The 14,140-nt window shown below is 43.8% G+C and overlaps 1 protein-coding gene across 4 annotated transcripts in view; it reads right to left on the reverse strand.

Moving 5' to 3' along the window:
• Positions 1–14,140, reverse strand: part of GRHL2 (grainyhead like transcription factor 2) — a 131,916-nt gene that overhangs the window by 54,759 nt on the left and 63,017 nt on the right. For all 4 annotated transcript variants that reach the window (XM_045181537.2, XM_045181534.2, XM_053930185.1 and 1 more), the window contains exons 6-7: positions 13,020–13,176; positions 11,094–11,205 (exon numbers count right to left, since the gene is read on the reverse strand). In XM_045181537.2, coding sequence (XP_045037472.1) covers positions 11,094–11,205; positions 13,020–13,176 — 269 coding nt within the window. The remainder of the gene's footprint in view (positions 1–11,093; positions 11,206–13,019; positions 13,177–14,140) is intronic.

Here is a 14,140-nt window from a genome sequence, read left to right on the forward strand (position 1 = left end):
TCACTTAGTTTAAGGGGCCAAGCTGGGAGTGGCACCGAAGAAGTTCTGTCCACACGCGAAGCCAGAGCCCTTTGGCTCTGATTTCTGTGATATATACAACCTTACAAATGAGCGCTTTTCCACACACAATCCAGAACAAGGATGGCTGGAATTATGAAGACATAATTCATGATTCACAGAATGTGACTGGATGTCTCTTTGATATTGAAACAGGAATTAATATTAGTAATACTATTTACTCTCCATGGTTTATTGTCATATCCTTACAGATATCCTTTAAGATGGGACCTTTCTTGGAATTTTCTCTTTAGGCTAAACTTTCTGGTAATGTTTTATTTGGGTTTGATTCACCTTTCTGTTTCTAGAGAAGAAATTGTGTGGGCCGATGTTATGGCTTTCAGCTGCACTAATGATAATTTTAGAGTAAGAAAAGCTTTTCACACAATAACCCAGTACTGGGTTCCATTTATGTTAGTATTTTTATTCTATTTGATTTCATTTTTTTTAAGAATGCTGATCCTGACCTGTGAACTTGACTTCAGAATGACAAAAGGTCATATCCTATGTACAGACACATAAGCCCATATGCTTATGTACATATATGTGCACCATGGCTTCTAGCTCTGGATTTAAATCAACTTGGATGGGTTTAAAATTAAGCTCTTTTCATTTGTCTATGTTACTCGTGAGGTTTAACTTCATTTTAACTATTTTTTTCTCTTAAAAAATCATGCCTGGTACTTTCTGACAGTTTGCTGAATGAATGAAGATACAGATAGTTGCTGCCTTCACTCTTTCCCTTTGTAATGCTGACTGACCACAGCGTCTGGGGGCTGCAGGTGTGAGTTCCACGGAATCGACCTCAGAGAGGCTACAGAACCTCACGGAGCCGGCTCCCTTCCCCATCTGTGAGATGAGACAATACCAGCACCCACCTCACAGGAGGGGAGCAAGGACCAGACGCTCATTTATTTAGCACCCAGTTCTTTCAATACTTGCCTTTTCCAGAGCAGAGAACCTCGCCGCGGCTCCACATTCCTGGAGCCTATTCAAAGAACTTTTTTCAGAGTAGCTTCACCTTATTTTGGCTTCTACCGTTCAAAGAGCTTAATTTAATTTTGCAAAAACTTTCTCTTGGCAAGTTTTAGGCTTTGTAAACAAACGAGGAAAACTTGAGATTTGCCCATTTTAACACTGGGGGGTACTGCGAAGATATGAATTTGTTTCTGTTGAAAGCCTCGGGGAGAGAGAGGCTTCTAGTGAATGCTGGAGGAGGCTGTGAACACCAGCTCTGCAGTTTCGTTCAGTAAATAGTGAGTCTCATGCAACTATCAGGCCGTCATCTCCAGGTACTTTTTGTATTGAATAAACTTTGAAGCCAACCAAACAATCCTAAAAAATGTGAAGCCATCAGGTCATCTGTTGTTTCATTACATGAATTTCAAAGAAAGAAAATAATTAGGCCCCAAGCAAAACCCCAAAATGAAATAAAAGTATACATTATGTGTTTGAGATGAAAGCATGATCTTACATAGCTAAAGATAAAGGCAAAGTCTCACCAATTAGGAGAAAAATAATCTGGTGTCCAGTAAACATGAAAAAATGAGAGTTAAACAGGAATAAAAAAATTTACAGTATGAAATACAGTGGACCTATGTGTGTGTGTGTGAATTTTGAAAGCTCATAATCTAAACCAGTGTCTCTTCTCATTGAAAAAGATTCTCAGGGGGGTCTTCCACCACTCTCTTTGTAACATGCCTTCTTTTTAACTATTCAAGCCTTTAAAATTGTCAGGATAAAGGAAACCCTTCACCAGAAAAGGTTTATTAAGCAATAATGTCCTGGAACCAGATAAACACATGTCTCAGGAATGGTGAGGAAAATGGTAATGGACCACAATCATTCTAATATTTAATTTCCAAATCTAGCTACTTTTGGGGCAGAGGGGGAACAATTCACTTTTAAACTATTTCCTATTGTTTGCTTCAGGGAAAGAATAATAATTTCTAGTTATGTTAAAAAAGATAATTTCCCCTGGTTTATTAGTGTATGTATATTTTTGTGCTAGCAATTATCTTAAAAGTTGTTAAACAAATTTCATCAAGAGGGCTATAGGACAATAAAATAATATTTTAAATATAATAAATTAAAGTACCAAATACACATTTAGCTCCCTGGCATCTAGAACAATCTGACCAAAATTGGTTCTTGCAGAATAGAAAAGGAGAGAGCGTGACCCCACCTGAGCTTCCAGCTGGCTAGACACCTGCCTGCCTGCTCACCACAGTGTTACCTAGGTACACAAACCGCACGTGGTGGTGGTCATCCATCAGTCCGCACTGGCTGGGCATCCACTCTGTGCCAGGCTCGTGCCAGTGGCTGGGTACACAAAGGTTAAAAAAAAAGTCCTCTCTCTAGTTAAGAAGCTCAGCGTCTAGGGTGATAGGCAAAATGTAAACTGATAAACCCAGTGAAACACAGCAAAGGGCTATTATCTACATATAAATCCAAACCCGTGCAGGAAGCAGCTGACTCTGCCTGGAAACATCAGGAAGATCTCACCCAAGTGGGGACAGGGAAACAGTTCTTCAGTGGTAAAGTATCTACCCAGTAAAGGAGGAAGGGAGGGCAATTCTAGGCAAGGAGAGCCTCAGAGAAGGAACAAAGGAGAGGTGGGAAGTGACTAGAAAATCTGGAGAAGGGCAAAAATAGACTATAGATTTGGCATTCAGAAATTTTAATGAAAATGGAAGTTACACTGGCTTGAGACACCAGTAGTAGTAGTTTAGGGTGTGGGTTAGGAAGAGGGCTCCTCTCTTAGGAAACATAGAGTGGAAGGAAAGAGGAAGAGCCAGCGATAGATTGAAAAAGGGAGTCTACCAAGATCAGGACCTGGACGTATGGGCAGTTTGTGAACTTGGTGCTGTCCTAGACCCTTCCCTTTGTTGGGGGGAAGGTACGGGGGGTGGGGGGGGGCAGGCAATCTAGAAAAATACTTCCAGGATCCCCAGATCACCCCAGGAGGAAGTCATTCTCCCCAAAGCTGTTGTCCCCAACAAAATGAGCTTCTAGGACTCACACAGAAACATGCATGTAATAATTAAAAACTACAATGGCTCAAATATTATTAAAAATTAAAATATTTTGCCTGATCTAAGATTCAAGTTTAAAAAAAACTTGCATTTCATGTTTTAAAATATATAACCTTAACAGCCTGCCATACTTGTATCACATAAATGTTTTCTAACCAAAGCTGAAGGAAAAGGAATTTTCAGCAACTGTGGCTGCAGCACTGGTCTGTAGAACAGAGGGTGCCTCCCACTTGTGAGCTCCCGCTAACAGTTAGAGCCAAGGAGAGGCAGCAAGACCCTGGGGCTACATGGCCACACAGCGCTTCCCCCAGTGTCTCCCCTCCCAGGCGTGGCTACAAAAACTGCAAGAAAGCACACTGGTGGGGCACAGCCACAGCCAGCCCCCTCTGGGAAAAACATGTTACTTAATTTTAATCACAATTTCTATTCAAAAGTAGAGCACGACCCCAGACTGGAGACAGCTCTAGCCGGGGACAGAGCAGCCAAGCTGAGTAACTCACAGGGGCCGGCGAAATTCTGTGTTTGAGAGTCTTCTGGCAGGCCTCTCTTTGAACCCTCAGAGAAAACTATTTAGAACTAAACTTGAAGAAATGTTTTTATTTAGTTAGAACTTAAGTTTTCATGAAAAGCTTTACCTTCATATAAAGCTGCTATCAACAGAGCACAATTTAAAAACTAGCTCTTAAGAAACAGATCTATAAGAAGGCACAGATGAAAATCCGATAATCATACATTAATATTCAAAGGTGCACTATAATTGCCTGCTAATTACCGTGGAAAACTACAGGATTGATATTAACAATGTAACCAATACATTCTGAAGTGTTATAATCCCCTACAAGGAAAGATGACTGTGAACGAAAATTAAACTGAGATTTAATTGAGTCTCAATTTAATAAAGAGCTCGAATAAAGAGCAAATGGTTGATTCCACAATTAACTACAAAACCATGTCAATAATGGCTACATTGAATGTGACTGTCAAGTAATGATGCTTATTTGTATACGCTGGTGGAATCAGTCTGATCACATTACAGTCGAGAACACCCATTCTAAAAATGCGAATTCTGGGTTGTCCATTCTCTCAGAACATCCTCACTGTAAAGTAGTAAAGTCATTCGAAATTGTGTTCAGGAGAGCGAAAGTTTCTGTGAATGTGCCTCAATTTATCTGTTGTGGCTTCTGGCTCTCCTCCTATAAGGTTCACATTAGTTGTTGAACGTCTAATTTTCCGTCCCTGCTTGAAAGGCAACAAATAGAAAAGTGCGCCTTCCCCAGAAAGTGGTTTTGGAATTGTCCACTGTTTGAGCAGACTTCGCAGGCAGTCCAGTTCATTTCGTGACTTGCTTCATTTCAAGTATTTTCTAAATGGCTCACACTGTGCTAAACTGGATCACTCCACTCTGCAAGTGAGTCCCAGGGAAAAGCTACCTGCTCTATGTGCAATGACACGAATTCCTCAGGGACCTGGCTGAACTGGGCACCTGGCTGGCCCCCTCTCCCCGGCCACACCCCTCCTCCTGACTCCCCTGCCCAGTTACAAAATCATGACTTTCTTCTGTGATCCTTTCCCTCTCCTTTATCCCCACAGCCAGGCATCATGGAGAGTCTAACTACCCTAGAATTTGTCTCTAGTTCCTGGGTTACCTTTGTATCTCCTCAGTGATTCTCAAAGTGCCTGAAACCAAGTACTGCAACTCATTAAAGAGGAATGTCCCTTCACTGCAACATTCTACTTGCCTGCTACATCTACATGTTCCCCACCATCTGTCCTTATCAGAGTCCTGGGAGGACTGATGTCTGAATGGAACACACCCCCTTGGATGAATGACTCTCTTACCTATTCCTGCATCTGTAAAACCCACTCCATGCAACAACAGAAAGACATGGATTAGCCAAAAACAAGGCATGCATGCTATACTTCCATATAAAAGGGTATAAACACATACTCAAACTTCAATATCTCCCCAACAAAACTGCAAAACAGGACTTTGTGGAGCCACGATGGTGTCAAAGCCACAGAGAGCGAGAAACTCGGAGCTTAATTACCCTCCGCAGCTGGGGTGGTGATGACCCTACAGTGGGTCTTTGCAGAGGAGCTGAAACTGGAGTGTTTCCCTCATACACTACCTGCAGCTCTGAGGTCTGCCACCAGGGCACAGGTGGTGAGAATCAATGGCCCTCTACCACCTGAAGCCCCTCGATGCCCTGCTGGGCTCAGTCCGTCCCCTCTGGACCTAGAAGTCTCCTTTCAGAGCCTGAGACCAGCAAGTTCCATGCAGGCTTCACATCCATGCCGCCCTAAGATGCCCCTTAAAAACAGCGAGCCTTTCCTCAACTACCAAACACTTCTGTCTCATTTTCTCTGTCCCAGTTACTCAGGGCTTCCTTCTGTATTGGATTACCACTCCCCTAGCACGTAGGAGTCTCCACCCTTTCCATCAGTGCTAACAGTTTCTTGGACTTTGCCAACCCCGTTTTGGTTTCTCCGTGTTGGCCCCTGTACCTATGCATGTGTTCTTTCCTTCGCTTGTAGCATCTTCATCCTCATTTGTGACCGCAGATGTTTTTATTATCCTTGCAGAGAGGGCTCAAAAACTCTCCCCTGGGGAGCACCCCTCCAAGCTGCCACTCACCCTGTAACATCTTAGCCATTCATCATCCTCTTACCTCCAGATTGGAGCAGTTTGAGGACAGGGCTCTGCCCTATTGTCCCTGAAACGCCAGGCCCTAACAAAGGGTTTGGCATGTTTACTGAACGGATGTGGAATTTCAGCAAGTGGATGGTCCCTCATATGGGCCCAGCACTAACTCCATACGCTATGATGAAGGGGCTTTCACACTCAAAAGGACCAACAGAATCTAAGGAGCTATCCGTCCAGGAGGAATAGTTGGCACAGGAATGCATCTTGGGCTGCAGAATGTAAACTTATTTATGACCTGGAATAATTGTTGTTATTCAACAAGCTTGCAAGAAAGAACTTGTGAGACCTGGAGAACTCCACTTGTGTGCTTTCAAAAGCAGCAGACCACTTGGACCAGCATTTGTTTGTTTTACTTACATCAAGTAAGAGCTAACTGCTAACGTTTCCTCCCCTACCCCCAGTCAAAAAAAATAGTGCATGGCCTAATGTGCAAGAATCACATATCTGAACTGGCTTTCAGAAATGTCAGAACAAGCATCAGCCAGGTCCGACCGCCCAGACTGTAAAAACCTCCGCAATATCTGGAGGGATGGTACAGAGGGGAGAAGCAGGGAGTCACAGCGAGGTCAACTAATGAATGTCTTCAGTCACTCCACCTATAATCAGTGCCGGTGGAGGGGGTGGGGGTGGCAAGAACTATCTAGGGCACAGGTGGCAAACACAAGGCCCATGGGCCAAATCTGGCCCTCCACCTGTTTTATCCGGCCTGGCACCTTATTTCTACCCAGTGGCAGTGCCAAGCTCTCACTTAAACTATTACATTTATACAGTCCCAAAATTACATTCAGCCCTTTGAAGGCAACCACAAGGCTGATGTGGCCCCTGGTGAAAATGAGTTTGACACCCCTGATCTAGAGGATGGAATGTAAATATGAAGGTCTGTCCAGAAAGTATCCAGCCATGTACTATGAGAAACAAACATTTACTGAAGAAGATACAAGAAAGACTGTACATAGGACAATGACACCTCAGTCCCCTTCGAAGTAGGTACCTTGGGACCTCACACAGTTCTCCCAATATCTCTTCCACTGTTCAAAATACTATAAAATTCTTTATTGGAATCACGATCAACTCCCCCATTGTATTTTCCTGAATGTCATCAACTGTCTAAAATCACTTCCATTTGAAAAGTGATCATAGCTTCATGCCAAGATCCTGTGTCAAAATCTCGGACGCAGTAGGTTTTGGAATCCCCAGATCAGCTTCTAGTTCTCTCACTGTCAGTCGCCGCCGATCTTTGTTGATTGCAGCCCGTACACCTTCAACATTCTCAGGTACTCTGCTTTTTGCAGGCCTTGCAGAACGTGGATCACTTTCAACAGATTCCCGACCATCTTGGAAGCACTTGTGCCACACTTTTATTTGCACTGCACTCATTGCATCGTCCCCGAAAGCCTTCTGAATCATCCGAATAGTTTCCATGGAGGAATGTTCAAGCTTAATGCAAAATTTGATGCAGATTCGTTGCTCTCCTCACTCAGTCATTTTTAATGCAATGGCCACACAGTACACATGCTCACTCAACAGCCCCCACTGACTAGTACAGTGAAGTCATCATTGTTCACACATGCGCATTCCAGTCCACTCTCCTTGGCTACCAGGTTACATCAATATCATGCAAACTGTTCTTGTTATATTAACAATGGCTGGACTTTTTCTGGACAGACCTCATATGTACATAAATAACATTTTGGGTAGTAACAGCACTCTGCAGTGAAATAAAGGTAGGGGAACTCAGTAGTGAGGAGGGTGTGACTTTTAGGTAAGGGGATAGGGAAGGTCTCTCTGATAAGTTGACAATAAGAAAAATTGTGTAAGAAATAAGGGAACCAGCCCTGATCACATAGCTCAATTGGCTGGAGCACCATCCCCTACACCAAAAGGTTTCAAGTTTGATCCCCAGTCAGGGAATATAACTAGGTTGTGGGTTTGATCCCTGGTCAGGATATGTATGGGAAGCAATGGATCAATGTTTCTCTTGCACATCAATGTTTCTCTCTCTCTCTCTCTTTCTCTCTCTCATCAATAAACATATCCTCTGGTGAGGATTTAAAAAAAAAAAGAAATGAGGGAACCAGATGTACAAGGTGAATATCCACCCAAGGAGGGAAGTGCCTGGTGTGATGCAGGAATAGCCTCACCGGGAACCTTGCTCAGGACACAAGGAACCTGGGAGTCAAGGCTCCATGTGCAGCCTCCTCCTCTGGGCCCTGGGCCCTCAGGCTCCCACTCTCCTTTGTATGGGACCCACCAACAGGATTCCATCAGGGACACTGAGGCTCCTCCCCCTGTCAGGCAGCTAGCCCTGTGGGGTAATCAGAGGATTGGGAGCAGCCTCAAAGAACAATCAACCATGTAATCCAAGTGATATGTTATATAAAAAAAGATGTAGACTAATAGGCATCATTTTTACAGAGCACATGAGACAACAGAACAATCCTTGAGCATGCGTGCTGGGGGTTGCCAAATAAGGAAAGACACAAAGATGGAAGAAACTCCATCAGGCTTTGCTTGGAGCGGAGGCAGGGAGGCAGACTTCCGGAGGGAGGGCAGTTATCTGGGCATCCCTGGAAAATGAAAGAATGTGCACACCCATACACACAAAATTATGTGGTGCACAATTTGAGGACTTTGAGGTTCCCCTAGTCTTGCTTACAGACCCCAAGGACCACTGGTGACTACCTGGCTCAGTTCAACATGCTGACCACAGGGGCTGGTGGAGATTTTGGAACTACAGCTTTGGAGCCCTGCCTCAAACCTCCAGTGCCATGGATGTTAAGAAAAAGGAATACATCAAATAATTCTGGATTCTTCCTTTTTCTTTTTGGTTACTCTAAGGGTCTCCACCCAAACTAGCGAGTGTAGAACACATGCATTCTTCAGCCTCTCTCCCCCTCAGCAGGTCGAACCACGGTGCAGCCTCACAAAATTCCCACCACCACGGTACCAGTTCCCGCCGACGATGGCACCCAGCACATAGGTGCGTTTGCCATCACAGCCTCATTCCCCCTTTATATCAGAAACAGTGTTAACAACCCACTGGCAGAGGGACACATGGTTTGATTTTTCTTATCTAGTAGATAATGAATTATATGAGATTTTTGCACATTTCCTTATCCTGTCTGAGATGTTAGTTTGAGGATAGGGGTAGAGAGTGTGGTCAGAAAATCAATTTTCTGTTTGAAACTAAGGGGCTGATTTAATGCTTTCATCTCAGGTTCAGAGCAAGGATCCCAAGTAGTCATGAAGCTACTTAGTAATAAGTCACAGATCTAGGTGTGTGTGCGCACCCACGCATGTGCACGGATGAGCACGTGTGTGTATAGGGTTACAGGAGAGGAAAGTCTGTAGGCGGGGGGGGTGATAAAGAAGAGATAAGACCTGAAGTCCTATGAGAGCTGAGAAACCATTCTTGTCTAAGAAAAGTAAACCTTGTAATAATATCAAAGTTGAACCAACAAGTATGCCAGTAAAATGTTTTTATTATTTGTCTTATTTGGTCCTAGTCCACACTTCTATTTAATTGTTCCTCTCATTTTCTTGGGTAATAATTATAAGGCTAACTTTTCAAATAAAATAAAATTATTCCCCTGCTCTATGCGGATTGGCTACAAAGCAGGTTAAGGCAAGTATCTCTAAACCCTGTTCTAGTCGTCAGTCTTGGAGGTTCGGTGTATGACCTTGTTAATGAAGACAAGTCACTTGGGCTGTTGGGTCAATGAGCCTGTCTGTGCTCAGTTTCCTTGTTTACTAGACAAAGATGTCGGACTAGTTAATAGAAGGCATACGTCTGTGGGGTGCGTGCTTGCACATACGTATGTGGTGGGAGGTAAAGAGTGGCGTAAGCATTTTGCAGGATAAACCGGTAATCAGTTTCAATATGTTCTACAGTGAGTTTCTAATTCTCACCTGGTCGCTGACCTCTCTGTTTTTGCTCAAGGGCTTCTAGCAAGGGTAAGACAGAAGACTGAAAAATCCATTATTGCAGTGTGTAAGAAATCAAAGCAAGCATCCTTCTAATGGCTCATCCTTCTAATACTTCCTGATACTCAACATGATGGAAACCTTCCCTTCGTCTGCACTCACTGGGACCGTATCCTCTTGGTCTGTGAAACGGGGTAATAAAGCCCATGAATGAGAAATGACTTATTGCTTATGGAAACAGTATGTAAAGTGTAAAAACTACTTAGAAACACATATATTACTATCTGTGCTTGTAAGTAATTTCTATGAAACTTTAAGATCCGATCCCTGACTTCCCCTTTCTCCTGTGTCTAAGGTTCATTCCTGCAAACTTGGTTTGTTAGGGTCATGTGCTCCATGGCTTCTGGGCACATTTGGCCAATGGAAAGCACTTGTGGGAGATTAGGAGGCAGGGAGAAGCCAGGGCTTCTTCTCCTCCCTGCTCTTGGTATTGAGGGGAGTCTCTAGCGGCAATTCCTCTATGGTTCTACCTCCTTTTGGAAAGTTAGTCCCTCTGTGGACACAACTCCTGATGGGGCAGCCCCCCCCACAGTTACAGCTCTTTCTGGGTGGCTCCCCAATACCCACCACCTCCTCCTTTTGAGCCTCTAGTCCTGCAGGTAACAGCAGCATGTTCCTGCAGCAGCTCATTTCTGTATTGCCTCATGGTGCCTTCAGCTCTTCCAACCTTTGCAATGAATCCCCTCCATGGCACCACTTGGCCCTGCTTTCCTGAGAGGCCCCTGGGTCTCATCGAGGGGACTACAGGTTCTAGAGAACAAACATCATGTTTACGAGTATACGGACTCCAGAAAATGTGCTTGGCAGATTCATCACTTCTTCAGCACCAGGGAAGGTCTCTCAAAGGCTGCACTTGCTGGCCCATTTTGCACTAGACGTGTGTTAGAGTGACAGAAAACTGGTTGGAGAATTAGGGAACTATAACTCACTACCCAGTCATGTGACCTCTGCAAGCACCTTAGAGCCAAATGAGCCTGTCCATTAATGTGGCGGAGGGATCAGAGTTCACGTGGCCTGCCTGCCCATTAAGCTCAAACACAGAAGGGCATGGAAATAGGTTTTAGAAACTGACATGGACCTTGCAAACCTAACTATATTACTATTATCGATGGGGCACCGTTGACTTTCATAGCACAAAAAGTACTTTGCATTCAACCCTATTTTGAATTCTTAGCTGATTGGCACTAAATGCTCTAACAAAGGAAAAGTGCGTAGGCTAGTGCCTGGCACATCACGAGAGCTGTGTGGGTCCCAGCATCACGACAACGTGTTAGGTACCAAAGACCATGCTGGGAGGTTCCAGGCCAACCTACCGATGTCGAGGACCCGCTGCTTCGCCGTATGCTGCCGTGAGTGCCAGTACTTCCAGTATTTCAGCTGCTCGTCTCGGTTTTTGTCTTCACTGAAGACCACCATCACCACGCTCTGTGGAGGGGAGAATACTCGAATTTACTTTCTGTTACAGCCTCAGTTGCTTCATGTGGTCTCTAATTCTGGAAGTTCAAGCAGAGGTGTGTTTCTGTAATGTTGTTTTTCTTGCTTTACAAAGCCCAGACAGGCTCAGTTGTATGGTTTGTTTTGTTTGAAAATGAGCCTACTTAAAAAATAATGGGAAAGGAGAACAGCACAGAGAAAATAAGAATCCTATGTCATTTTTACTGGGTCAGAAACAACCAAATTAACCAATTACCACCAGCAAATTTAATATTTTGTGAGGTGAGTAGGAATACCCAAAAAATGTTTTTGTACTGAAAACAAGCACATTTTTGAAATTTTGTATCCTTAAGCACAGAATCTGGCAGCATTTGTAAAGGAGAGAATTTCTGTTTTCTGGCCTAATTAAGCACCACAGGCTGGAACACTGGGTTAATGAGAGATGCTAAACTAATGAGAGGAATACTAAAAGATGAGTTCATATTGATATATATAGATCTAAGCCACAGATATTTCATAGACCAAAAGATACAAGGTCAACTACATTATTTATTTCAATATAATATGACGTACTTTAAAAATGAGCTTGAGAAACTTAAGAATACAAAAGCAAAAGAATACAAAAGCCCTTTCAGTTCTAAATTATAAACAGCCTCTTTAAGCTAAATACATGTTAATTCACTGTCATTTAGAAGATGAAGAAGGTACCAAAAACAAACATATAAATAAACCCAGAGAACCCTTTAATTACAGCATCAGGGACATGGCTGTCCCTTCTCACGCCATATCCTGCTGGATGGAGAAATGAGCCGTAGTCCTTCCTTGTCTTTCTCACTGAGACAAAGCCAGAAGACCCAGGTGACCCAGAAATCCCTACTGTGGTGATTTTACTGAAAGGTAGACACAGGCAGGCAGGCAGGCCGGTGCCCAGATCCTCTTCCTTCTCTTCCACCTCATTTGTTATCTCAGGTGGGAATCTGGGATGGGGATAAAATTGGGCCACCCTGTGATCCCGGCCTACACTGTGGTGTTCCCCTCTTGGTGTGCTGAAGAGCTTGGGAGGAGGGAGCTATGGATAAAATAAGGTGGGGTGGGCACCATGCACACAGCAGCATAAATCATTTTGCAGCAGGGCAGGGAAGTCCTTCAACCTCTCTCAGAGCTCTGTTACAACTTTCCTTTTCAGTAGAGAGGGATTCCCAGTTCCCTCCCTTCCCGGCAATAGTGAGAATGCCAGGAGCTGGCAGGCTTCCAGGGCACTTTCATTTCCCACAAATAGGACTGACATTCGTGAGTGTGAAAACCCCTGCAAGTCACTCCTGGTAGGGATTGTATCACGCCTCAGCCCTTGGCCCCTGGATAAGCGCTGGGCTGCAGAAGGCTTTTAGACAAAGCAGCGATGGGTCTGGGGACACACATGAATTGCATCCTCCTTTCCAGAAGAAAACAGCAGCAAACACATAGAAATAGGTTCTGGTTTACAGCTACTTACTTAAAAAATTAGAATAAATGGATTGAAAATGACAGCAGCAGCCAGGTAGCACACGGGTCATGAATGAAGCCAGAAAAATTCCTCGGATACAGTCAGGAAGCACATTCCAACCACGTCCCTTCCCCGGGGTTTATTGGTTACTGATTAAAATGATAAACTACAAGCCAATCAGTTCTCTTGCCCCAACTCATTGACATTTGTTCTAGAACGATTTATTTTGGAATTTTTTTCCATGCCCTTCCCACATGACCGTGGGGCAGCAATTGCCGTCATCCGAGCCCTCCGTGGATTACTGAAGAAATGCAGCGCGTACCCTGACTTTGCTGATTGGGTGTCGGAAGCATTTGTTGTCTCCAGTCTCACTGAGCGTTATGGCATAGAACTGTCCCTTGTTGAGGTAGGTCATGGGGCCCTCCCCCTGCTTCTGACGGAGCGACTTGGTGGCTTCCAGCGTGTACTGAAATGTGCCGCTGCAAACAGAAAACACAAAGGGGTCAAATTCACTCACTTGGACATAACTGACCTCCGGATCAATTTCACATTGATATTTTTGTATGAATATTAACCAATATTTACTCTATTTCAGAGACAAAAGCACAGCATATGGCAAAAGAGATGAGACCAGACCAAAGGTCACTGATAGCACAATGTATACGGCATTCCTAGCAGTGGTCCAGAAACCAGGTGGTTTAGAAGGGGACAAAGACCATGACGTGCCTGGCCGACTGTGCCAGGTCATGCCAGCAGAACCTCTGTTAGGCTGAGCTGGCAACAGGCAATGCCTGAAGCTGAGCAGAATTTGCGGCTCTGATCCTAGAAACAAACCAAATGTGTGAACGCTTTTGTTCAACTCATGTACATACACCTCACCTTCTTTTTGTCTGACCAAGATATTAAAAGTATATTCCACGTTTAAAAACCTCAAAAGTGAGAACCCAAAACTCAAACATTCCCTACTGAAAATCTAGTTCCATAACAGGGAGTATTTTTTGATATTTTGTGTTCTGTTTTTTAAGCCTGCAAAAGAACACGTGCAAAACAACAGTCCCCGCACCCGATCCAGCTCACTGCCTGTTTCTGTAAATAAAGTTTTATTGGAAAACAGCTACACTCATTCATGTATTGAATGACTACGGCTGCTTGTCTGCGGCTGCTTTCACACTACACGGCAGACTTGAGGAGTTGTGACTGCACAGCTTGCCGAGTCTAAAACATTTACTATGTAGCACATTACAGGAAAAGTATGCAAATTCTTGCTCTGAAGAATTCCCCTAATATTTTAAAAATATGACTTAATTTAAAAAACAAAACACTCATTTTCCCAACTTTAAAGAACATACCAATTATTTCAAATGAACAGCAAATACAAATCATAATCTTTCTTAACGTGCTCATCCAGAAGTATTTATTTCTGCCACACTGCAGGACGGCACA

This window comes from Desmodus rotundus, chromosome 8 (assembly GCF_022682495.2).
Source record: "Desmodus rotundus isolate HL8 chromosome 8, HLdesRot8A.1, whole genome shotgun sequence".
Classification (NCBI taxonomy): domain Eukaryota; kingdom Metazoa; phylum Chordata; class Mammalia; order Chiroptera; family Phyllostomidae; genus Desmodus; species Desmodus rotundus.